The sequence below is a fragment of the Dissoconium aciculare genome (assembly GCF_010015565.1).
Source record: "Dissoconium aciculare CBS 342.82 unplaced genomic scaffold K489scaffold_14, whole genome shotgun sequence".
In the NCBI taxonomy this organism is placed as follows: Eukaryota; Fungi; Ascomycota; class Dothideomycetes; order Mycosphaerellales; family Dissoconiaceae; genus Dissoconium; species Dissoconium aciculare.
The window spans coordinates 759,271-784,607 of record NW_022984964.1 but is presented as its reverse complement, the minus strand read 5'-3'; the positions used below and the strand labels follow the sequence as shown (position 1 = coordinate 784,607).

At 51.6% G+C, this 25,337-nt stretch overlaps 7 protein-coding genes across 7 annotated transcripts; 4 read left to right on the top strand and 3 right to left on the bottom strand.

Moving 5' to 3' along the window:
- Window positions 1-2,387: 2,387 nt before the first annotated feature.
- Window positions 2,388-3,265, top strand: K489DRAFT_373773 (uncharacterized protein; the record flags this gene model as incomplete). Its single annotated transcript, XM_033603460.1, has 3 exons — window positions 2,388-2,529; window positions 2,565-2,855; window positions 2,913-3,265. The coding sequence occupies 3 exons, from the start codon at window positions 2,388-2,390 to the stop codon at window positions 3,263-3,265; spliced, it is 786 nt and encodes a 261-aa protein (XP_033456369.1).
- A 2,096-nt stretch (window positions 3,266-5,361) lies between these two features.
- On the bottom strand, window positions 5,362-8,938 carry K489DRAFT_384248 (FACT complex protein). The gene has a single exon (XM_033605815.1). It carries the CDS (start codon window positions 8,594-8,596, stop codon window positions 5,507-5,509), a length of 3,090 nt encoding a protein of 1,029 aa, XP_033456368.1. The 5' UTR covers window positions 8,597-8,938; the 3' UTR covers window positions 5,362-5,506.
- Window positions 8,939-9,008: 70 nt separating this feature from the next.
- On the top strand, window positions 9,009-10,763 carry K489DRAFT_363804 (mitochondrial carrier; the record flags this gene model as incomplete). The annotated part of the gene is made up of 3 exons (XM_033602690.1): window positions 9,009-9,214; window positions 9,270-9,276; window positions 9,342-10,763. The coding sequence occupies 3 exons, from the start codon at window positions 9,009-9,011 to the stop codon at window positions 10,365-10,367; spliced, it is 1,239 nt and encodes a 412-aa protein (XP_033456367.1). The 3' UTR covers window positions 10,368-10,763.
- K489DRAFT_326015 (MFS general substrate transporter) lies at window positions 10,470-12,201 on the bottom strand (the record flags this gene model as incomplete). The annotated part of the gene is made up of 5 exons (XM_033601877.1): window positions 10,470-10,762; window positions 10,817-11,119; window positions 11,167-11,292; window positions 11,331-11,507; window positions 11,571-12,201. The coding sequence occupies 5 exons, from the start codon at window positions 12,199-12,201 to the stop codon at window positions 10,470-10,472; spliced, it is 1,530 nt and encodes a 509-aa protein (XP_033456366.1).
- Window positions 12,202-13,696: 1,495 nt separating this feature from the next.
- On the top strand, window positions 13,697-16,225 carry K489DRAFT_297111 (uncharacterized protein; the record flags this gene model as incomplete). The annotated part of the gene is made up of 1 exon (XM_033600330.1): window positions 13,697-16,225. A coding segment is annotated over one exon (2,529 nt), but the record flags the coding sequence as incomplete, so codon positions are not given.
- Window positions 16,226-16,425: 200 nt separating this feature from the next.
- On the top strand, window positions 16,426-17,206 carry K489DRAFT_79471 (uncharacterized protein). The gene has a single exon (XM_033608928.1). It carries the CDS (start codon window positions 16,530-16,532, stop codon window positions 16,989-16,991), a length of 462 nt encoding a protein of 153 aa, XP_033456364.1. The 5' UTR covers window positions 16,426-16,529; the 3' UTR covers window positions 16,992-17,206.
- Window positions 17,207-21,948: 4,742 nt separating this feature from the next.
- K489DRAFT_306392 (uncharacterized protein) lies at window positions 21,949-22,770 on the bottom strand (the record flags this gene model as incomplete). Its single annotated transcript, XM_033600566.1, has 1 exon — window positions 21,949-22,770. A coding segment is annotated over one exon (822 nt), but the record flags the coding sequence as incomplete, so codon positions are not given.
- Window positions 22,771-25,337: the final 2,567 nt, after the last annotated feature.

The following is a 25,337-nucleotide window of genomic DNA, read 5'->3' as shown; positions in this document are numbered from 1 at the left end:
TTCCCTTGAGTCTCCGGAGCAACGTCGTTTTTGAGACCTTATAGTCTCTCGCTGCCGCTGCTACGGAGCGGCTGGCACCTGATCTGACAGCTGACATCGCAAGCAATAGACTCCCCTCTTTTAGGGACGATTGCACGCGTTTTGGTGTAGCCATTGCGTGTTGAAGTTGACGCGTTGTTGTGTTCAAAATTGTGGACCGCGTTGGGGTATGGACCGCGTTGGGGTTCCCCGCGTTACCGGTTCGTATTACATAATAGCTGCACCTGGATCGTTTGAAACTCCCCCTACTGGCGGATAATTACCTGCGTGCTCTGATCGCTGTACTTTGAGCGCCGCGAGTTCTTAGAGCAGTGGGTGTCTTTGTTGTCGCTTCCGATGATTATACAACCTCTTTTTGTGCTGTGCCGTGCTCAACGCCTTGTGCCGTTGAAGTCAAGGATCGGTCACGTGATCTTACCCTCGCCCAGTCGTGCACGCATCCGCTTCGGGCCATCTTCTCTAGATCTGGGCGGGTTTATGCCTATAGTAAGGAGCATTCACAAGGGAGTCAATTTAACGTGAACGGCCTGCCGATCGGAATAATTGAATCCAAGCCCCGTCAGCGAAGCGCACGTACGATTAAGATTGCCATGTAACGTGTTACGTCCTCCAAACCTGTTCGACACCTCACCGCCGTCGACTTCTTAAATCATCGTCTCGTGTAATGCAGAAAAGCTCAATTGCCAACATCGAATAGCTTATCGGTCCTACCTCGCAGGCATGAAGGGGCCTCCTGTAGCCATATCTCATCGGTCTCGTGTGTGTAGAGGTTCCCCTTACCCAAAAGCACTGCCGAGACCATCGCGACCAATAAGCTGGGCATTTCCTTTAACAATACCTTGCTATCGTGACCGACCGGACTTGTGGTTGATTTGATGGAATTATTCGAATTGATGGGCAATTTGATGGAAATTTGGCGGGACCGATTGAACTTGATGGAGCATTTGATGGAGCGTGCTCGCGGTGCGGATGCAGCCGGCGGGGCTACGAAGGCGCCGAGGCGGGAGTGATGCTGGGTGGACTGGAGTAAAAGAGATTTGAGATGGCACTCGATTTACACGCGGGGAACTCTTCTGCGCCACAGATTTCTGTTGGGTGGCTCGGTATCATTAGAAAAAGCCTGTCATGCTCCCTAGTAACGAGGGGAATTCTAGACCGTTATTACAAGGTAGGGAGTTCATGAGGTAAAGTCAGACACTGCATGGCTCGATGACTTCGCCGGAACGCATGATGATCCGAGCGAGGTCATCGGTGTTGCCTCAATCGCGATGTGTTCTCGCATTGGTACAAATCCTTCTTGTCGCCTAGCTTGGATCTCTATGCGGGTGACTGCACTATGCTCTGCCTCACGCTTCATCTGATCGAGAAGATCAGATTTCAGCCTCATCTCATTATCGTTTCGCGTAAACTATGTCCGTGCGGGGAGGATCTCTCGTTGCCTCGCCGTTTTACCTTTGTGGCCCGTTCTCCCCTGGACATGTTTTCGAGCTATTCCAAGCTCCTTTATTGCCAAAATGAGAGCTCCCGCAATGGATGAGAAATTTAGGACAATATATAGATATGCGGCGATATCTTTCCCCTCCTGCGGCTGAGGAATAACTCCGCTTGAAGCCCGAAGGAGCCTTTCACCAGCGGCATGCAATGCGCTCCATTGTAGCTGATCCTGCACATATTCGAAAGTATCAGGACGCTTGCGTCTTTACTAGCCCCCAGTCCGACACAGCGTGATGGTTGTTGTGACGCAAATCCGCTCAACACCTGCAGTTTGGTTTGCTGGTATGTGTAGACTGGAAATGTGGACGGACTAGTGCTTGTGTGAAAGGCTCTTGCTATCGTGTGGCTTCCCGTAAGCGCGTACACCTGGGCAGTCATGAAAACATGCGGTTAACGGCGCACAAATCCTCAGCTTGTGACTAGCTTTGATTAATTCACGACTTAGATGGAATACTGCATGCATAGTTCTGGCGTGATTGGGCAGGTCTGGATGTGCAAAGACATGAATTGCTTCTCTTCGAACTTTGTCGAAGCTGACCAGTCGTGCGTTTGCATACCGAATCCATTGAATTTCTTAGTTCTGGCAGCTTCCACAGCTGATCTTGGAGGAGGGTTGTCATACAGGAAGAACCGCGCAAGCAACTAGACTACCTAGTAACAGATCAATGCGGCAAGTGAATAATAAAAGCTAGCTGCGACTTGCTGTAAACAAGCAAAGAACATTTTTCTTTTCTCCAACACCATCTACGCGACTCAAAGCATTCCTTGTGTCATCTCTCCAGTCAGTTCCTCGGTCATCATTGCCACTCAATCGTTCCTTTCGCCTTTATCCTTGATCTCACAGTAATTTAGAAATGAGAGGCATTGACCATGAGCGGCGGGAGGCATGGCGTGAGAACGCAAAGAGAGGCATCGACAAGAGCGGCGAGAACGGCGTCGGCCAAGGCTCAGCCATGGAGAGTTCAGTGATCGAGAGCTTTCCCCTCACCTCAGACCGTCCGCCGCTACGCCCTTCACTCGGACGTCGACAGACCATGCCCCCGATAGGATGCCATTCGAATCTCTCGAAGCACAAGACTTCAGAATGCTCCGGAACACGGTTGCCCACAATGGAGACTACGCGGCTGAAGGTCATGGCCGACTCATACCACAATACAGGCCTTGCAGCCGCATCGATAGAGATGACGACGAGTGGGTCGGGCTTTGGAGTGCGCAGCTCAATATAGAGGCGTGGCGGACAGCGATCGATGATCCAAGGTCAACACTGGAGACAAAGCGGAATGCATTACAGAGAGTCATGATCGATCGCGCGCAGCTAAGAGGTGAGCAGTAGTATCGGAGATAGAGAATGCGATCTCGTATGCGCTAATATGGAACAGGGCCTGCCAACTCGAACGTAGCTCAACAATTTGCTGTCAAGAATATCGTCAGAGAGGTTGCCAACTCAACTCTCCTCGATGAAGATGCAGGCCCCAGAATCGTCGTCAAGAGAAGGTCACACCACTCACCAAGCTTGTCGGGCAGCTGTGATCTTGGACAATTGTCTCCCCTTTACGCAGCAGGCTTTGAAGAAAACGAGGGATCTCGGGGCAGCAAGCGCCGAAAGATGAACGAACAGACCGATGCTTCAGATGTTGTGCACAACCTTCAAGTTGAAGCTGAAACAACATCTGGAACTTTGTTCGTGACACCCGGACAGTCACCGGTCGCCTCCGTCGATAGTGCTTTATAATGTCTGCCCCATCAATCAGAGACTCGAGAAGAAGGCTCCAATACCTTCGCTGGTGATAATGCACCAGGAATTTCTGCTTCGAAAAGCTCCGGAAGTGAATTAAAAATCTCACTGCATCACCAGCCGATCGACGAAAACCGATCAGCTTCCCTGCCCGATGGTATGGATTCGCAGGTTCCGGACTCAGGTATACTGTACCACGGTCCCTTCGAGTTACATCCAGCATCGCCATGTGAGACTTCGTCATCGATCAAATCTATCGAGCAATTTGGAAGTCGATCTAACGGTCGTGCCGACTCCGAGAAAAAGAACTTTGATCACCCAAGCCTCGAGCACACGAACTTTCGGAACGAGAGTCGACCGGACTCAGCCCTCATGTTACATCAATCCGATAAAACACCAGACGGGCTATTCCATATGACCAGATGACGGTCTTCGCCGTCACAGCTATGCAACAATGGCTGTGACCTATCTCGAAATTGAGACGCGCCGGCTTCGACTTCTGCAAAGACACAATGCGCTTGATCAAAAGAACACCGCGATAAAAGCAAGACAGGTTGCTTTGGAGCGCAAGCAGTGTTCTGTGGATTTGGAGAGAACAAAGCTGGAACGGGAGGAGATTAAATTGGATACAATGATTTGCGATCTTCAAGATGCTGTGCGGCGGAATGATTCTTGATCGCGAGGAGCTTCAAAAGCATATATCGATTTCTCTGATGCTGAGCCCGAGGCGCGGCGTCGGACGTGATCGAGACTTGGAATAACTTGCAGCCATCAAATGCTACAGAACGCCTAGAATGCTAGAAATGGAAAAAGGTTGGCGTCCTGATACGGACCTGAAGGCGTGGAAAGGGAGTGTAACCTTCTACCAAATCGCACGAAGCATTGCGTTCACGCGGTGGACTTGATACTGAACTTCCTGAAAGTTCAGAATTCCGCCATCAGTCCAGTCAATACCGACCCTGGAGACAGGATATTCACTGAGAACAATGATCCGAATGAGATCGCTGTGGCGACACTTGTGTATGAAGCAGGCCACTTCGCTCCTCGTGCGGCATATCCAATGACAGACGCTCAGCACGAGAGAGTAACACGAAGAAGGGCCAAGAGAGAGATCTCAAGCGAAAGCTGGAAAAGAAGAGAATAAGGCTTGAAATCATGGACTTGGAGGACGAGCTCCAGTGGTGGTACGCGAACAAAGTCGAATCGGTTGACGAGCAGATGGACGACGTGTGAGCATCGGCTTGGACATTCCTTGACGCCTGGTGTGGTTTTGGTTGTGAAAAATTGTCGTTTTTTAGTTTGATTCGGCTTGTCGTTGAGCTTGGAAGCAATGAGATCCATGTTGACCTTTCGCCAGGTTCCGCCAGGCCGGCACGAAGTCTCCGTCGAGGACCGGAGCAGCGCTCGCTTCGATCAATAAGTTGCGCAGGACTCTATACTCTATGTCCCCACCGTTGATTTGGTCTTGCTATTGTTATTTCGTCGCTATGATCGTAACGGCGGAATCTTGGCTCAGCGCTTTGTCGCTGTGCAGAGCCCAACAAGGCGTGACTCCTGTGCGACGCATGTTCGAAAGTTGTTCTGTAGCACTCATTCTGAGCAACGGAAATGTGATCTATACTCTGTCTACTAGGCAGGAACTCAAATGGAGAGAAGACGCCCAGGTCGTGAACTGTAGAGACGCAGGAGTGAGACTGGACGACAATCGTGTCCGCAATGGCATGTCCGTAGGAACGCGCACGCCGATCAGACGGGCTCGCCGTGGAGTTTAGAGACATCCAATGCCTTTGATGATCAGCTGCGATCGCATGCAATGTTAGTAAATAAATTCGAACGATGCGCTCTCTGCGTGTGATCTTGGAACACAATACGCGTCGCGAAATATGTGACGAAGTTCGGCCGGGCATGGTCCCGAAAGTCCGCCGTATGCAGTGACGGTCGCGGCAAGAACGCTCGTCGTGGACACGCGATAGCCGTCCCTCCGAAAGCCATCACCGATGATATGCGCAGGCAGGGCAATGTTGAGGATAAGATGCGCGGGAAAATTGACATTACACGGCGATCAAACACCTACGAATCAATCCGCTCATATTCCGGGAGGAAGAAGAAGAAACCATACACACGAAGCAAAGGCAGTACTGAAACAGCAATGATACAGTTGCGAAGACCATTTCCAAAGCCTCAAACTCAAACCATATTCTTCGCAGCACACCAAATCTTAGGAGGAGATGGTGCAATTTACCGCTTCTTTGCCTTTGACTTGCTCTTTTTCCGGTCATCATCGTCCTCATCTTCCAATCCGCTCTCGCGATCCTTCCTCTTCGCCTTACGCTCGAGCTCATCCCAGTCCTCACCCTCCTCGTCATCCGAACCTTCGCCATCGTCCTCGTCGCTAGCTTCGGCGCTGGCGTCGTCGTCGAACTCGCTCTCATCTTCGGAGCTCTCATCGGACGCAAGATCCTCCTCACTGACTTCGAACGCGGATTCTTCCGATTCCTCGTCATCATCGTCATCGTCGCTCTCGGTCGAAAGGAAGGACCATCCTCCATCCTTGAAGAAACCGTGTGGGTCTGCGATGATGGTCTTCATGACGGTTGTCCAGTTGAGGTTTACGGGACCTTCTGAGAAAGGAATGTCCACGCTGTCCAGCCAGTCGCGAACACCATCAAGTGCCTCGACGGGAATGGTATTGATGTGCGCGGGAGGTACGGTGAAGTCTTTGAAGACAATGACCATGTCGAACTGCTTGAGACCAAATTGAACACGTTCCAGATGGACTGTCTCGATGTCGTTCAAAGTGATGACGGTGAACGGTGGCTCCGTCAGTTGAACCAGACAATCAGTAGTCGGCTGGATGGTGACGGAACTACGGCTGGGTACACCGTTGAAGCCGAGATCACGGAACGGCATGTCCACTGAGATACCCTCGGTCTTGCCAGCATCGGCAATCTTCTCAGCAAAGACCTTGAACTCCTTGTCGAGCTGCGCACGTCGGCGTTTCTCTTCTTGCTCTGCCTCGAATTCTTCTTCATCACCATACCTGTGCTTGCGCTTGCGGTTTCCAGTCTCATCGAACTGCATCTCTGTCGCTTCGCGGTAGAACTGGACATCCTTGGTTTTCTTCTTACCGATCATAATAGGATTGATAAGATGGACGTGAATGATGACAATGAGTTCACCAACACAGGGTTGGAAGAAAAGGTGCTTGACGTTGCTGAAGAGAATGTCGATCTTCTGACTGCCAAAATGATTGTATCGCAGACCATTTTGGTGGACTTCGACAGCACCTCCGATGCGCTTGCTCTCCATTGTCGGTCGCATAAAAACACCCTCGAGTCTGTGCGGACGACGGTTGCGGATCTCGACGAGCTTCTCCTGCTCCACGACATCTTCCATGTCTTTCTTCTCTTGCTCACGTCTGGCTGCGTTCTTCTTCATCTCGGTGATCTGGTCCTTGTTTGACTCCATGCGGTTGGTATCCTTGCTGCGGAAAGTTAACGACCGAATGAATTGCGCATGTGGATCTTCGAAAGGCTGGTCGTCCTTGCGACCAACACCTTGACCGGGAGATAGGAAATTGATACGGAGGTAGCAGAAACCACCTTCAGTACTCGTCGTCGCGTTTTTTATGGTGCTGATGTGGAAGGGCACAGGGCGGCCCATGATAGGCAAAATGATGGAGTTGTTCTTTTGGTCGACCAGGACTGTAAGATCCTTGATCTTCGGTGGCAATTGGCTGTCATACTTGTATGACTCGAAACGCTTGAACTTCTTCTCTTCTGTGCCGTTCAAGTTGCCGTGACCTTCTGTGTACTTGTCAAGGCCATCTCGGTGCTTGCGGTCGTGCAATTCTTTTTGATGCTTACGGCGCGTCGCCTCCTTTTCTTCATTTTGGGTCACTGCGCCTTGTCCTCGGAGGCGGGTCTTGGTGATGTTGGATGTGACAACGGCGCCGACTCGAGGGTCCTTCTTGGGTTTGGGCTTCTTCTCTTCCTCCTCTTCTTCATTGAAAAAGAATGATGCGCTCTCCATGTCGCGTGGTGCATCCTTGGTGAAGCAGAAGCCCTCAGCGCCAGAAGTGACGCGCACGGTGTCGCTGAGAACTAATGCGTAGGTAGCGCCCTTCTTGTCTGGTGGCGACGGGTTCTTTAAGTTGGAGAATCCAGTGGTGATGTAGAAGGTCATACCATCCTTCAATTGGCGTGTGTTCTTCGCATTGAGCACAAAAGACGTATCCTTCATCTCGATACCAACGCCAGCACCGACGTTCTTGACGAAGTTCTCGACCAATTCCGGCTTCTTGGCTTTGATCACACCGATGGCCTTGTTGAAGACGTCCTTGGCTGTCACGCCATCGCGCATCTCCTTGAGCACTGTTTCGTGAACTGAAAGTAGAAGCTTGTACATGGCCTCTTGGGTCTTGTTAGGCTCAACAAGATATGTTCGCGCGATCATCGAGTTGTAAGTCTCGTATCGGGTTCCGAATGCAGAGATGATGACACCGGGTTGGTGGAGATTGTTGTCGTCCGAATTGCTTGAGAACTTCAAGTCAAAGGCGCCGCCGCTTTGCACCACGGGCAAGACACTCCAGTCCAGCTGAGAGTGATCAAACTTTGCAATCTTCAGCCGATCGAAGAACTTCTCATCGTCAAGCTTATTCGTGACTCGTTCAGCTAGAGCTTTGTGTGTGATCTTCTTCTCCTTGTCCAGAATGTCGGACATTGTCTCCACGAAATAATCCTTCATGATGTATGCGGATGCTGTCGAGGCGTTACGGATCGCTTTCAGCTCGTTCTCGTCCTTGACAGACATCACAGCGGACAGCGCCGCGCTAATCTCCACCTCTTCCACATCTTTGCTCATCTCGCTGAAGTTGTCGCGCCACTCGGTGATGAAAGGCCCAACCGATGACTCCTTGACAACGCCGACCTTCTTTCCGGAGCTCTTGATTGCCTCCTTGATCTTCTCAAACTGCTTTGCATTCTCTTCGGCATCCTTTCCGCGCACGATAATCTCAAGCGGGATTTTGCCATCTTTCAGCGGTTCCAGTAAAGCCGCCTTCTTCTTTGTGGTGACGATGAACACATTGTCGGGCGTGAAAAGAAACAAAGTCGCAGGAAATTCGTAGCCAACCAGCCAGACGTGCAGGCCTGTCACTTTGTTAAAAGGGAGATCTTCTTGCTCATTTTTCCCCCAGGCAACCACAATGCTTCCAACGTCACCGAAAACGCTGTTGCCACTGCGCTTGTCGCCTTTCCAAAGATTGATAAGCGACGAGAGGCGATTGTGAAAGCTGGCCTTGTCAATGACAATCTCTTCGCCCGACATGGTCGCTGGCGTCCGTGAGTGTCACCACAGTGGAATTGATGGACGTCAAGTCACCGGTGATGATGGTGATCTTGATGAGTGTAAGTCAAGTCTCGTTCTCGAGCGATAGATAATTGAAGCTCCGAGAAGCGCGTCACGGTTGCGCGCTATAACTGCTCTTTGCGTCAGGCAGCAGACGTGAACACGCTTGTGAAGAGTTCATCCGCGAGTCATGTAAGTCATGTAAGGCGTCTCACGTGTAATTGCGCTAGTCCGTTTGGGAGAGGTACCGTACTTCACCTCACGCGGTGCAGCTCCGCCTTATAAATTGTCTTGTGACAGCTCTCGGAGCTATTTGGTGCTTCTTTTGGCGAGACTGGCTTTCATTTACGATATGAATTAGATTCAGAAACATAGACAAGACGGTGGAGATATGGGTGGCGTTGGAGATGCGTCCGTCCCGGACGGGGTGCAGTCGAAAGATCACGAGCGCGTTCAGACCGCGGCTTATCATCGTAAGAAGCGGAAAGAACATGCATCGACCGGCGCTACAGCAGCAACAATTCGAGCAGTCAGCGCTCAACTTCTGACCTTTTATTTTCGGGCGCCCGTCAAAGCGTTCTTTCGTCCTCGGATAGAGTAAGTACACACGAGTATCCGCATATTTCAAATAGTGTTCTGACGTGGAGATTAGTTACATGGTACGGCGTCGATTCGAGATTACTGAGGCTTGCCAGTAATAAAGATTGACTGACCAAATTATTAGGGATACGCTCGCGCAATTAATCCCAATTTCAAGGCTGGTCAAGCTTGGTCATGGCGGATGTCTTCGCCTGTATTACTTGCCAGTGCAATACATCGTCACGGCTGGAGTTTTGTGCCGAATCACATCTTACCCCCGTTGATGGCAAACACTGCCGTCGGTGCAGTTTTGTATACAGCATATCTTCAAACCTTGGGACACATGCATGAACCGTCCTCGCGTTCTACGAAGCGGGTATACCCACCTCCTGCACCAGAGACTGTCTTTGCTGCAGGATTTATCGCCGGTACGATTCAGAGCATTCTAGCTGCGCCTCTCGACGCTTTGCAGGTACGCTTTCAAGCTTCGGAAATGCTTAACGGAAAGTACAAGAACATGTGGCAGTATGGAGCTAGGAAGACTCGTGAGATTGGAGCTAGAGGCGTTTTTGCTGGATGGACGCTATCTTTTGTTCGCGATTCCTTTGGTGCCGGAGCATTCTTCACTGCATTCGAATTCGTCAAATCGCAGTGCTTCTACAGCTTTGTCAGCGGATTCTATGGCCAATTTGCCAAGCTATCTGAAGTTCAACAGGAATCTATTCAAGCTCAACGCCACCATCGTAACCGGCCTGAAATCAAGCCTCACTACATGCTTGAGCCGACGTTTCTTCTCCTTGCTGGGGCATCCGCGTCAGTAGCGCAAGCTCTGATTCACCATCCCATCAGCCGCATTCAGGAAATTCACTATGCGCGCCTCGAATGGATTGATACACATGCGCACTCTTCACAGACCGGCGGTTATCGACTTCAAGCTTTCCAGCTTTACACCGCTGCCTACAAAAAGACTTTTAAGGCATGCTTCGCCGTCGCTCGTAGAGAGGGCGGCTTGCGACGATTCCTTTACAAGAATTTTATTATGAATACACTCAGACAAGTACCGAGTACGAGTGCTGGCCTGATCGTCTTCGAGGTCCTAAGGCGAAAGTACGGTAACGACGACGATGCTGTCAGGATCCCCAAGAATGGCTACGAGATTGTGTTGCTATAGACCAAGACACCTTTGCGGAACTTTGTGCCCCTTTTATATTCATCCGCGGATGTGTTTCTAAATGTGTTCCGCGAACCAAACATGTCTGGTTCAAGGCCATGCTCACTGTTCTTCGCGCTCCACGGCCAGCTCGTGCGAGCGCTTTTTAGGCCTTCCTTCAGCGGCTTCCGGAAGAAAGTAGACGCCAACGTTGAGGAGTAGCGCAAGAATGATGAGCAGTATCCAGGCAAGGTGTCCATCCGCCCATCCAAGCTTGATGCCCGTGGCAAAAATGCTTGTGATGAATGCTGGGGCTATGGCACGAATGGCAGTGCCCACGGTGAGCGCGAGGGCATTGACCGTTGCCAGGACATGAGGAGATGGCGAAATGTCATTTAAGATGAGCTGTTGGCAACCTGGCGAAATCGATCAGCTTCAGATTCAATATACAGGCACACCATATTACTCACCAAAACTCATCGCTACGCCGCTGCCTAGTACGAGCAGTGGAATGCTCACATACCAAAACGCAATGCCAAGCCCATGTCGCAACATCTCATTCAGGATTGGATACACAGCCATGAAGCAAGGCCATGCGATACAAGCTATTCTCAGCAAATTCCCAGTGCCGAGTCGTTTTTGCAAAAATGGGAAACCGAATAGCATCCAGATCGCTTGACTAGCTCCTGCAGTGGCCAGAAATATGGTGATCTGCCATGGCTTGAAGCTTAATCCACCTTCACTGATATAGGTGTACATAAACACGGGGTTGACTGCTCAGTGTCAGCGAACGATCTGTGACAGCCACAATTCTACTCACCAGCCGTATAAGAGAGAGCCAGGAATCCTATGTGTGCAGAGATGTATAACACCACCGCAACACCCGGGGATTTGAGCACTTCCCAGGTGGACATGTATGTCTTTGACGATCCATCAGCTGTGGTGACTAACGTCTGCAGACCGGGAATTGTCAGCATAATCCACAGCAAAGCCGATCAAGCTCATATCTCACCTCTTTGAGATAGAGTGCTGCTGCGATAGTTGTCGATAAGCTAATGGTGCCAGCTACCAATGCGGGAAGCGCGTATGGGAAATCGATGAAGAACTGCACCTTTCCGATTGTTCCCGGAAATTGCTCAGAGGGATTCGCCAAAGCACCGCCTATTCGAAGTAGAATTTCCATATCAGCGACCACTGTCCTGTGGACTGTTTAAAGTGACTCACCAGCGATCGGCCCGATAAGAATGCCGATGTTCCTCGCGAACATGTACCAACTGAATGCGCGTCCCTGCGTTGACTTGTCACAATTCTCACTGACCATGGTCCGAATCGTCACGGCCGACCCCGAGAAAATCCCGGCAAACATGCGGAACATAATCATTTGCCACAGTGATGCGCTCAGCCCGAACAGTATCGTCGCGAAACTCACGCCCGCCAAGCTAAACACAAGCACCGGCTTTCTGCCCAACCGGTCCGCCATGCGTCCGTAAATGATCATCAACAACATTTGCACGAGAGAAAAGAGCGACTCGATCATTCCACTCCAGAACCCCACGTTAGCCTCGGGTATCTCGCCTGTTCGCTCGATCATCTCGTTGATGTACGGGAAGATGGAGAAATATGCCACCGGCTCGGCAAGGGAGGCGTAGCAGAGTAGCAGGATTTGAAAGGTCTGCATCGCCTTCGGGCTGCTGCTATCTTCATCTCCCTCGAGACCTGGTCCAACGTTTTCATTCTCGATGGCGGCTCCTGCAATTTGTGATGGTATCGGCTCCTCGATAGCTGCATTTCCGAGGAGAGGTGTGACTTCGCTGGGTCCCTCGGCCTCAGAGGCGACTTTAAGAATATTTGCCATGATGGGCGATTAATTCACCCGCTCCAGCGGCTGTCTCAACTCGAATCTAGACTCTGTCCTCCGATACCTGTTTATAACTTGGATCTATAAGAATAGTAAATGCTGAACCGATCCCTCTTGTTGTTTGATCGCGTGTCCAAAAACCGAGCATGACATTCATAAGCTGAAGTCGGTGTTGGTGATAGGAAGCCCTGTATTAGCGGGAATCGGCTTTCCGCAGATAAGCACTAATTCCGAATTAAGCATTGCGGTGTCTTTCCTCCGCACAATGTCGTGCGGCCAATTATCCCTCAACATGACTGCATTCGTGGCTCTCGTTGGTCATTCTACACGGAAGCTATCGTATAAGTCACCAAAGCCTTGAAAAGTACTAATGAAGAATTTTAGACATTCTTCAGGGAGAAAAAGACCCCAATGCGCGTCTTCTGCTGCATCAGGGTGAGGGTAGTTCACCGGTCGATCGCGTGCGCGCACGAATCGCGCGTCGGCCTACTAATGATTGCCCACCGGTGGAGACCTCAACAGGGATCGCCGCACGTGCATGTGCGTTTGGTCCGAGCTAGGGGTGCGGCCTCCGACAGCAATATCTTCACTCCTTGTCTCTATCTACAGAACTCCAGCAATCGCCGATATTGAGCGAGACGGGTGGCGTTCAACTCAATTTTGGGAAATCCTCTTGGCAGCGCTTGCATGCAAGTGGCTTATTTCCGCCGCTTCACGATATGAGAGGTTGACTTTGATTCGAGCTGTCGTGCCGATTCATCCTTGCATTTGCAGCATGTAGTGGCTGAAGGATTCGGCCACCCACCTTATGTAGCGGTACAAGTACAAGGCCTCTGGCCTTGCCGTGCGGCTGGCCATCGCCACTTCGCAAACATAATGTCTCTGACCGTCAGACCTACGATGCCTCCACGACTCGTGTGATGATCTTGTCGCTCGCCGGCAATTCTGATGTCTTTCGGCATCATCAGCGCCACGAGTCAGTTAAATTGTGCGAAGACGCGCAGTCATTCGGAACCTTCTCAACCCCATGGAGAAAGATCTTAGCAAAAAGCGGAGTTGCGAAGACCTTATAAGAAGATACGAGAACCTCCAAGCAGTGACAAAGATCGCTCCGAAGATCAACGACAACTCAGGGAATAGAATGTCTCGACGCTTTTCCGGCGAGTCGCTCCACGAAAATGGCCACGCGACTTTTCGTACAGTGGCTCATGACACGAATGAAATTGGCGATCAGAGCCAAATGAAAGCTATCATGCAAGCGCTTGACGAGAAATCTTTTGAACTCGCGGAGCGCCTCATCTCCAATGCGCCCCAGCTCAAAGTATTTAGGGATCATGCCGGTAAAAGTGCAATGATGTATCCACAGACCCTCGCCACCATCAGGCAGCTCGTTACCAAAAGCTCGAAAGACGAGGTGAATGCTGAAGACAAGAACGGCCAATCGGTACTCATGTGGGCACTACAACAAAATGACGAAGACGCCCAATGTGAAATAGCCAAGTATTTGATCGATCATGGCGCCAATGTCGACCATAAAGACAATGCTGAGCGGTCTTCGTTGACGTATGCGGTTTGGAAGAATCGGCTTCCGATCGTGAAAATTCTTGTTGGGAAAGGGGTCGATCCGAATGGCATAGATGCGCGCAAAAGAAATGCACTCCATCACTTGACTGCCGATATAACCCGTGCTCAGCATGGTAGTGATGAGGTAGGCGAGCAGATTCTGGAACAGCTTTTGAAAGCAAACGCAAACCCCAATGCTAGGGACTGGAACGGGCACACTTGCTTTTACTCGGCTTTGCGATCCGGAAATGTCTGGCTCGCAGAGGCTCTGCTGCGTCGTACACAAATCAAGGTCAACGCCGAGACAAAGGCGGGTTGGTCCATGCTTCACGCTGCCTGTGAACAGCCGTTGGCCAGTGTCGAACTTGTACGCAGCCTGATCGACATGGGTTGCGATGCCAATCAGAAGATTCCTCGCAGCGAGAAGACACCGTTGCATCTTGCCGCACACGCTGGGAATTTGGAAGTGGTCGAGTACCTACTTCAACGGCCAGAGATCGATCGCAATGCCTATGACAGTTTCGGCAACTCTCCACTCTTCTGTGCTTCTCTTCGGGACTCCGAGAAGCGCAGGGCTATTGGCAAGCTCTTCGCCCCTTGGCATCCAAGCAATATCATAGCTAAACAGCAGGATCCCAACTTTCACCACATTCAGGCCGCGGCAGAAAAATGGGAGGCGACGGTTGTAGATTTTGACATTTCGAATCCAGCGGGCAGCAGCGTGAAACAGTACCGGATATATGATCTGATTGAAAGGCCTCATCGCAAATTTCCAGGGGATCCTCATTTCTCGACGGTAATGTCTGACTGTGCGCCTGGATCCTTCCGGTGGATTCATCTTCCGGCGAACAATACAAGTTGGTGTAGAGATCTGATCCTGAAATGCTTCATTGAGACGGGCTGCAAAGACGTCTATGGGTTCAGGAATATCGAGAGATCGTTGAATCATCAACATTGCGGCCAGTCGAAACACTTACATTCACGATATATGAACCCTTTGTGCGTACCTGTTTTCGCATCAGCCAGCAGCAAAGACAAGCTTGAACAATTCGCACCCATACCGGCGGCGGTACAACACACATGCTGCAAAGGGTGCATGCAAGAGAGGGTGGTAGGAAAGAACGATGAGGAGTGTGACTTTGATGCGATGATCAACCATCTCATCATGTTCATGCCCTATCTTCACTACGAGACATACTCTGATATGTGTGCGATGGAAACAAAGGTGGAGGAGGCTTTGATGGGCGATCCCTATGCAGGCGATGCTACGGCAGAGACTTCCCTCCTCCGTGCATATCTATCAACCGGGAACCAAACATTGCATATGCGCCGCACACTCGATCAATTCTTTTATCATAACATCGACACGAAAATCCGCAATCGCAACCAAGTTATTCATCGACACCAGAAGAAGGACAGAGCTTCCGTGAGGGAAGACCACAAAATCCTTATGGTTGATCAACTTTGGATGTGGGTCATCGAGAAGGACTTGATCATCACCAGCTTTCCTCGTGTACGAACGAATCCTTCTCGTGATCCCATGGACATTCTAGAGATCATTAAGGAAATGATCCGAACCAATATTGAAGATCCAATTGACAACGTGTATGAGCTGGCTTCTCTGATTGTCAGCCACGTTGGAGGAGCGCAAGATGGTCAGGGATATGGGCGAGATGCACTTCAGGTCCTGAACATTTTCGAATCTGAAGTCGGAGCAGCAATGGACGTTGAGGTCAAACTCTTTCATGCCTTCCAAGACGATGCTAACAGGGCAGCCGATTGGCTCAGCAAAGCCACATCTTCAGAAAGAAAGACCCAGGAGACCAAACCCGAGGATGATATCTGGGAAGAACCTAAAGATCCCGAGGTCGTTGAAGTCAGGCAAAGTTTCTTTGGAAGTCTTCTGGATATTAGTACCGAGACTAATCTCTTGAAAGAGGTCAAGGACATCCGCGATGAGCTCGGCATGCTGAAGCTGCTTTTCACCATACAGAAACAAGTTGTTCCAGGATTCCAGAAAGCTTTGAAGTCCGTGTCTAGAAAACAGACTCAGTGGAAGCGACTCGCTCAACATGTTGAAAACATTCCCGATGAACAAAAGAGATTGTATGAACACCCGCTGGAACATATCAACAGCATGGATGACCAAGCCAAGCTCATCTACCAATCAATCCGCGACCTGCTAGAATTGAAACAAAAGCACGTGAACGCCATCGAGGCCCACTATTCTCGCTTCCAGGCGGAAAGTACTGCCCAGCAAGGCAAGACACTGCTAGTTTTCACAATCGTCACAGTCATCTTCTTGCCTCTATCCTTCATAGCCGCAGTCATGACAATCAACATAGCAGAATTCCCGCGGAACGAGGCAGGATTCTTGGCTCTGCCTTGGGTTGCCGAGTACGTCTTTGGCGTCGGCATCCCGATTGCCATCATATGCGTCCTCGCCGCTCTCCTCGTCGGACCGCTGAAGAACCGAGTAGATCCCTTGTACAAAAGGGCGATGAAGGGATTCGGGCTGGACGAGCCTGCGCCGGCACCTCGCAATCCCCCCATTCCACGATCGAAAACCTTCGTAATTCAACCCACAGCATCTGCAATCGTGGCGCCGCCACCTTACGATATGCGTCGCCCCGGCACCGCAGTGATCCAGCCACCGACAATCTCCTTCAGATCGCCATCGCGCCAAAATACGGAGCGCAACAGCGGCACTGTGATCAAACCACCTGGGATCTCAATCGTACCACCGATGCGCCGCGGCTCGAATGGTGATATCAGGGACTTATGGGCGCCGCCATCACCTGGTCCAAACCTGCGCATTCCTCGACGCCCAACGATACTGGATCTCGAACGTGGTCCGATGTGACACCCTCTGGTCTCCAACCAGATGCATCTTATTATCTATAACAACTTTCTTGATTCCCGAATTCATTTCAGAGGTCGCAGCAGTCCCGCGGATATTTCTCAGAAGCGTGGTTTGGGAGAGAGAAAAGAAGAGCAAATCATACACAAAACAAACGATGATTATTTCAACAGCGTTGTGTTCATGTGCCCGAGTTCCCCGGAACAGGAAAGGCTACCCTCCGCCCATTTTCTGTTCCTTGTGTTCATCCTCATCCACCAGTCCCGCTGACGCGCGCGCCGGTAGATGTGGTACGATATCACAGTGTATAATGCCGCTGCCACCACCGTATATTTATCGTTCTATAAGTACGATATGGAGTTGATTTGAAACGGAACGGGGCAAAGAATCGTAAAATGTGTAGAGTTCCATATCATAATATTGCAAACAACGAAGGATAGATTAAAGAATCGCCCCACAAGGATTCCACACTCCCAATCATTGACAACAAGCGAGAGGTCACATTCCCCGAACAACGCCATATGAATGCAAATGCAACGCCCCCTTCATCAATCCCCGTCAATCCTGGTCACAAAACTCCCCTGTGAGTCTTCTTGGTGAGATCCAAATCTCGAGATCTTCTAATTCTCCTTTTTCACAATCTCATGCTTTCCGCTTTTCGTGTTGTCCACGTGTATTACCTCCATTCTCGCACTCTTTCTTCCCTCTCTGATGATGACCAAGTTCCTCTTTCCCGGATCCAATCTTCCCTGCACAATGACTGACATCCCCCAGACTCAATGACCAAGAACCCTTCAAACCCTCCTCGCCGCAAAAAGTCCCAGACCCAGACTAGTCTCCGTCTCTGTACCTCCCATGCCCGGTCCAGCAACAGGCGGAATAATCTCCCAAGTTTTGAGCGTGAAAGGGAGATATTTGGTCCCTGGCTGACCCGACGCGTTTCCTGTTGACGATGTCGTTGGTGTGGAGGAGCCCGGGAAAGCGCTGGCTGTAGAGGGAGACGATGGGGTGTTGTTGCTATTATTGGTGGAGGAGAAATAGGCGTCGGGACGGGTAAGGGTTAGGCTAGGAGGTTTATTGTTGTTGTTGCTGCTGCTGTTCGTGGAGGGAGATTGGAGGAAGTTTTGGTTTCTTCGCTGCTGTTGTTGATGCTGTTGGAGCATTTGATATTGCTGCTGTAGTTGCATGGAACCTGCGTTGGAACCGCTTCCAGCATTCCCGGAACCAGCAGATTGTCTTGCTTTGGCTGCTGGCGAGACCATTTTCTGCATAGCGCGCTGTTGTTGAGTAAGTTGCTGGAGCTGTTGCATTTGCATTTGTTGAATCTGCTGCTGCTGTTGCTGCGATTGCGCTGGACTGTTCTGAGGGAAAGAGAACGAAGCTGCTGAATTCGAAGACAAAGGCGAGGAGATGCCCGCACCGCTGTTGCTGTTCGCGCCAAAGGTGGTGGACGTGTTGTTGCCGTTTGCGCCAGATGAAGAATTGGTACCCCCGGCAGGGGCAGGTACAGAGAGCACCAGGCCTGCGAAGCCCGTAGCGGGGGTGCCTGCTCCGTTAAGACTGTTGTCGAGATCCGGGCTCAGGAGTACTCTTATCATGGGATCCGCACGAGCGATGGGCGGAAGCATTCTGGGCACCGTGGCGAGGAGGTTCTCGGGAAGGTTGTCGGAGAGGAAAGTCGCGACATCCAGCAGCGATTCTTGAAGGTCACTCCGAGTGTCCTTAATACTTCCTGGGTCAACCAAGGGTACATCGCTGTTCTCCTTGACATCGATGTCAGGCGTGGTCATTGCCCCATTGCGGAGGGTGAGGTCCTGCAAGAGGTGCTCAGTCGTAGTAGTCACAGAAGGCGAGTCGGAGCCAGATGCAGCAGTAGCAACACACCTGTCCGATGTCGTCGAACCAAGATTTGGCAGGTTGCGCAAACGCGGCAGCAGGGAACATAGGGCAGCCAAAAGATCTCGGTACGCAATGAGAATAGGCGGATGTTGCGCGCTCGTCGAGTCATTGTCGTCTCCCGTATTAGTCGGCGTGCCAATCGTTCCAGCTCCAGCCGCGCTTGTCATGGTTGCGGTTTTCGCTAGAGGATCGTTACTGACAGCGCCGCCGTTACCAATCTCGTTGTTCGAGTTCGCAGCAGGCGAATACAACACGCTGAGATGCGAGATGATCGCAAGGCTATTGCGAATATTGTGCTGCTGCCGCTGTTGCTGCTGTATCTGCAGGGCATCCAAAGCCATATGCGAATTCCTTGTCGAGATCAACAATGCCTCCAGCTCATGCAATTTGCCCACCATCACAGCAACCGTCGTAGTAAGGCCCTCCGACGTCTCAGGTCCATATTCGTGATATGCAACATCGAGGGTTTCCAACATACGGGCAAGATCTCTGGGCGTCGAATCGCCCGGATCAGCTACCAGCGCAAACGTACGTTCCGCCGCCCACTCATAAATCCTGCGCGCGGTCGTAGTACCCGCACACTGTAGGAGCTGAGGCCAGACATCTGACCCGGCACGGACCGCATCGATGATCGCGGATTGAATGCGCTGAGAGACGCTTCCGTCAGAGAGAGCTGTGTCGGCAGCTGTGGTTGCGTCGGCGGAGTCCATTGACGCTTGCAGTAGAGCTAAGAATTCTGCGGAGAAAGTAATCGACAGAGATGAAGCCGAACGGACTATGTTTTCTGGTTGTAGCACCAATTCGCTGGTGGTGACGGAAGAGCAAATCTTTGGCTGCAATATTGCCTTCAATAATGTGGAGTATTGCTTCTGTGCAAGAGGTGACATGTTCCTTATCTTTGTACGCTCTTTCGCCACCCCGTAAGCATCATTGATCGATGCATTGGCCGGCATTACGACAGAGCCACATTCTAGCATGAAATCGCGTATTGACGAAGACTCATACTGGTAAGGACTCGCCTTGCCCACGAATTCAGGGCTTGCGGTGGCCGCAATGATGATTGCCAGCAGCCGTGATCGGAAGGCCCCGCGGTAGCGTTTGGACAAAAGACGAAAGCGGTAGGTCTCTGTGACAGTCAGCGGAAATGCCGTCGATGCACTGTTCTCGCGAGAAACCAATAACTTCACTGCGATGTTGGCCGCATTCGCGTCAAAATCGGTCGAAGTTTGCAACAGTGGCGCGGCCGCGGTTGTTGTAGACGCAGGTAGATTTGGTGGAGATATTTGCAGCAGTCGATCTATCAGAGAGGACAAACTCGTGCACCCACTAACAACGAGCGCATTCGCGACGCGTAGAAATTGTTCCGATGAGGCAGGCTTTGTCGCGTGACTCTGCACGAATTCGTTGACGATGGAATCAAAGGTCGATGAATTTGAGTGGCGGAGTTGGAGAAGCCAGTTGCACAACTTGCTCGGCTGGGCCAATGGCGGGTCAAGGATGTACTTTTGGTGCAGGTTCTTCGGCGTCTTCGATATTTCAACAGGGCTGTTCGCTTGAATCGCTTCCGATTCAGGCGATGCTTTGAGTGCAGCACATGCCGCGATCCGCACGAAGACGCGTTTCATCAGAGCATCGTCCATACTGTTTCCACTCGCGAAGACAGCGTCAATGTCTGCAGCCAGATTCGCTGCGCTGCCTGCTCCGGTCTGACCGGCTTCGATTCCTCGTGCTTGGGCAGCTTTCTGATTGACGTTGGCAACGCTGAGCAGATTGTCTGATGCGGGGGAGCAAACTGCAGAAGCACTTGATAGCCCAGCCTGTACCGTAGCGGATACTCCTGCAGCCATAGCGACAGCTGTCAAGGCGGCAGAGCCTGCACCTCCAGCCTCACACAGGGCAAAGTCGGAAAGCAGCAATGCGTGTGCGGCATGCAGTTCTCTCCTCGTGGCTTCCTGGCCTTTGCTTCCACCGTCGGTCGTCAGGTCTTTCAATAGTCCCACCATTGCTATCACCAGCGTTCGGTTCAGCGGCTGCGAGGCACGTAATGTTCTGTAACGTATGATCAGCGCTTCGACGAGCGGTTTCAGCTGTCCGAGCGCTGCGAAGGCACTAGCATGCAATGAGACTGTGTCTACGATGGTGGCGAGAAAGCCAGGGCTGATGCTTTTCGAAGGGATCAGCGTATGAAGGAGCCCGCCAAGGGTGCGAAGGTCGAGGCAGGATTCAAGGACTTGACAGACTACCAGGAATCTCCAGAGATGCTCGTCGGAGTTGTCGTGAACCTTATTGATATTGTAGACTTGAGCGACGATGCTGGTTGCGATGGCGAGGCGGGCAGGACCAGGCGGGAGTTCAATGGAGATGTTTTGGTGGTCAGCCTGGCTGAGATGACTCTTGAGCGCGGCTTCGATGTCACAAGGCTGTGCAATAGTAAATGCTTCGCTCGACATATTCTGCAACAGCCTTCTGAGTAGCATTTGATGTGTCCCAGCTAGATTCGTCGGTAAAACATCCTTCGACAAAGCTGTGAGCAGCCCAGTTGCTAGAGTCAAATCGTCTTCTCCGCCGCTTTGATCCCGGGTTCGGTTCAACACTCCGTTGCTGAGGATCCATTGAAGATAGGCGCCCACCCCGAAGAGGCCGTCCTTAACCAATTCTATCACGACTCTCCAGACATTTACTGTGATCATCATGCTCGTCTCCTCTGGCGTACGCTCGGTGCGGAGGTAAACCAAGATGGCAGCGTCGGTATCAAGTCCTGCGCGACGTAACATTGCGATGAATCGATATGTGACGAAAATCCTGGTCAGACCTGTACGACAAGCTGAAGCGGTCCAATCCAGCAATGAGCGGACAAGGAGAGGAATATCACCACCTAAACACGCGCAGTATTGCGGTAGTAGTACAACGAAGTCGGGTTCGATCGGAAGACTGTCGAGGTGTGTGTAGAGCTTCAGTAATGCACAGCGAGTGTTCGTCGCGGTCTTGGTAAGTGGCGAAGAAAGGCGTTGGTTGCGAAGAACGAGGTTTCGGAAGCCCGGAAATGATGCTAGTAATTGATGATAGCTCGGCCATGCCCGCGGGATTATCAGGCAACTACCGCCGCGACCTGCTCCGAGTGATGTGATCAAGGTCTTCAGCCGCGTCCGAAGTGGCTCAAACATCGCAGCAGTAGCAGGCACTGTCACAGCCTCGATGCGACGCAGGTTCTCCAATAGAGCATGTGCCAATTTTCGTCCTCGGCGACCACGCAAAATAATATCCTTCCAGTATAATTGAACAAGCAGTATCCAAATCGGGAGGCGGTTCATGGACGTCGCAGGTGAGAGACTGTCATCAGGGTGGAGTGATGTGACCAGCCAGTCGAGTAAGACTTCCCGCTCGACCAGTCGCTCCGCATAGAAACTCGCAGTCAGCCTTACCGCATAGTCCATTCGAGCTTTCCAGTCTGCTGTTTGCCCACAGGTCGAGATGACACTCTCAAGAAACTGCAGCACATGTAGAGTCCATTCTCGAACCCATTTGAGCTCGCCGGAGATAACAGCAGCTGTAGCCGCAGCAGGTCCGTTCCCGACACCTTTACGGCGAAAGGCACGCAATTCGTTGGCACCAACGCACTTTGCAAGCCAGACCGCTCGGGCGAGAGGTATGTTTTTGGCGGCACACTGCTCCATCAATAGCTTGCCTCGAATTCCATAAGGAATATTTCGGGCCTGCTTGCGCAACGGGACCGCCGGATTGGCCAGGTCGCGCAGCCAAGCTTCTCGTTTAGAATCAGTGATAGTGACACGTGGAGGAGGCTTGAACGCCGAAGGGGCGGTATGCCTGCCCAACTGTTGACGTTTCTCCATGGCGCTCGCGAAGACCGTTGAGAGCATACTGAGCGCTACACTGTTCTTCTGAGTCAATCCTGGCCAAATGATGGAACAGGCCGATGTGGTCTCTGTCGCATTTGGCCCAGGAGCTTTATCGAAATATCCATTCCTGATGACGGTCTCGTTCAGGTTATCTTCCGGTTGACGACCAGTCCAAGGGGAGAAGTCGGCCACGAGTTTAGCAGTCGGAATGCGAGTAGCCATAGTCGGAGGTGTCAAATCGAGGGCCTGACGGCTCTTCAACGTCTTTGCGCCGCGATTGACATGGACGTTCTTGTTCATTGTCAAACTCGACGATTTCGACATCTGAGGTAGAGGTGAGCCGGCGATGATTTTGTGTGGTGTGTCTGACTCCTCTTCTTCGCCCTCATCTTGGCAAATTATCACTCCTAGGTGGACGTTATCCTCGTCGAGCTTAACTCGTTTCGCTGGCCTGTCCACCTCACCATCTTCCTCGTCTTCCGATTTTAGTACATCCGGAGAGTCGTATATGGGTGATGCATTTTGTGGAATGATCAAAGCCGACGGCTTCACTCCTCGGGCATGATCGGAAGCCGGAATGAAGTCGGTCGGGAGCGTGGGATGTGATGCTGAGCGGACATTGCTCAGGCGGGACGGATGAGGTGGCCGCCATGTGTCCTGCTGATTTTGCAGCTGCTGGTGATGCAAGAGCGGTTGTGAGTACGCATGGGCAGTATACGGGCTGGCCGTCACGATGCGGCGAGGAGCTGGGATGGGCGGCGGTAATGGGAGTCCTGGCGGTCGTGGAGGGATCGGTGCTCGAAGGGTAGTGCCCGGCTGGGATCGGTGATGCATCGCACGGATGAACGATACACACTCTGGTGGAGCATCTTCAGAAGATCTGAGGTGCGATTATGTCGTCATGAGAGTACCTCCAGCATGGCGGCGAACAGCGCAAGAGACGATAGTTAGGTTGGTGGGGAGTGTGGTCGAAGTCCAAAGATCAGCAGCAGTAGCGATGTTGTTGTTGTCGTTGCTGACTAGCACAGGCGTGATAGGACAACTAAGTGGAGGTAGACAAGTGTGCCGGTAAACGGATGTGTATCTCTGGGATGACGATCCTTCGGGGGTAGTACGACAGCCGTGGTCGATGCGGACAATATGCAGCTGATCCCGGATGCACGGATCGGAGATAGGAAAGGATGCAAGCGACTGCAGTGGCAGCGGGCGTGGCGGTGGTAGTAGTGCTGGTGGATGTATGCGATCGTTTATAATCGAACAACTTGGCCGGGATGGTAAGAAGTGATCGTATTTGAGATGTTGTCAGAAGTCGGAGGATTAGTACAGAGTAGTGTGATGTGTAGTGTGCTTCTTAGCGACCGGGGCGAGTCGCGCGCAGCGGTGACGACGATAACGGCGGCGGTGACGATGCCGAAATGGCAAATGATATGAAGGCACAAATACGCCGGCACGCCGGTAACACTGCGCTGTATCTATGGGGGTGTCGGATGTGTGATGATAGTAACAAATAATGAATTACAATCAGAATTGATGGGAAAGAGGTCTAGCGGGTCATCGGCACCTGAAACCTTGAGATAAAACGTCGCCGCCCTTTCCCTGTTTCGTTCTTCACGGACGGTACAAGCGACGCAGGTGGATGACATGTGCATGCAAACGAGCTGGAGGGATGTTGAACCATGAAGTCGGCGAGGAATCAAGGATGGACGGGGTGGGCGGTGACAATGGATGGTTCCTTCTTTGCTGCCACCTCCCGCCCACAATTGCCCGAGGATTGATGATTGGTTGGCTGGGCGCGGAGATCTGAGGTCAGCCGGAACGACGTGTTCTAGTGCCTGCTGAACGCAACCAGATTTCATTTCATTATCAAATATGATCGGTACTCCACCTGCATCGAGGCATTGCACACTGTGGGTAATACAATGTGTATCTCTTCCAGTATCATGCATTGCTTTAGTTACATGATACAGGCGATGATCTGTCTGACTGAAAGAGGAGAGAGATACATATACAGAGTCACCAGTGGGTGGAGAGAGAGAAGCGGAGAGGAGAGGAGGAAATGGCAGATCACGACCTCCGCACCCCCGATTCGGCCGATGCAGGTCTTCTCTTTCTCTCCGCGGTGTCAACCGTTGCCACCACAGATAACGCACAGGAATTCTCGGGCGAACGCGTGCGTAGTCAAGATAGGTAGACAATGATTGATGTCGCCATGTGTCGTCTTGCTGTGCTTGCTCAGGCCGAATATGGTCCGAGAAGGACTTCTTAATCTTACACGCGTTACACATGTCCTATGTAAACTGTCCCACGGGCATACATTATTAAAGAAAGGTCCTCTCTCCCCGAAATACATGTGATAACGATGCACAGAAACCCACATTTCCAACCAGACATATCCCTTGGAATGCGCCGGTTCCTCACACCTTGCCTCAAGACTGCTGCGCATGCTGCAGCATCGTGGCTACTATACATTGATTTCTTATCGTCGTGTTCAGCGAACGCACGGCGTGATGAAGATGATCAGGCGAACCATGCCAAGATCCATACGCCATGATCCTTGGAAAGGCGTGGGGACCAAACAGTAAGGTATCTAGGTATTTATCATCAGGCGGACACAAAAGGCCCACTCGGGCAGCCAGCCGGCCGGTCCTCCTCCACATTCTGGACACCACGCCCGCGGCCCTTTTGGTGATGTGTAATCCGATGCGTGCGACCACCGTGTTACAAGGGATTGATTGACACACGTAATTCTCTCCCTGGCTGCTGAGGATAAGATACGCCTTCATGCCAAATCATTCACTCAAAACACGTCTCCGCACGCGCCCGGCGCGGATTGAACGACTTCCCGTCCTCCGAGCGCGTTGAACAAGAAGCGCTACGGGCGGGTCCATCGGGTCTCGGATCTCGGCGCCGATACCTGCCTGCCTTTTTGGTTGGAATGTACATTCATTATTGCG

Excerpts from the sequence above, each read along its gene's own strand:
- K489DRAFT_384248 (XM_033605815.1), bottom strand. The coding sequence starts at position 8,596 with ATGTCGGGCGAAGAGATTGTCATTGACAAGGCCAGCTTTCACAATCGC.
- K489DRAFT_79471 (XM_033608928.1), top strand. The coding sequence starts at position 16,530 with ATGGTGATATCAGGGACTTATGGGCGCCGCCATCACCTGGTCCAAACC.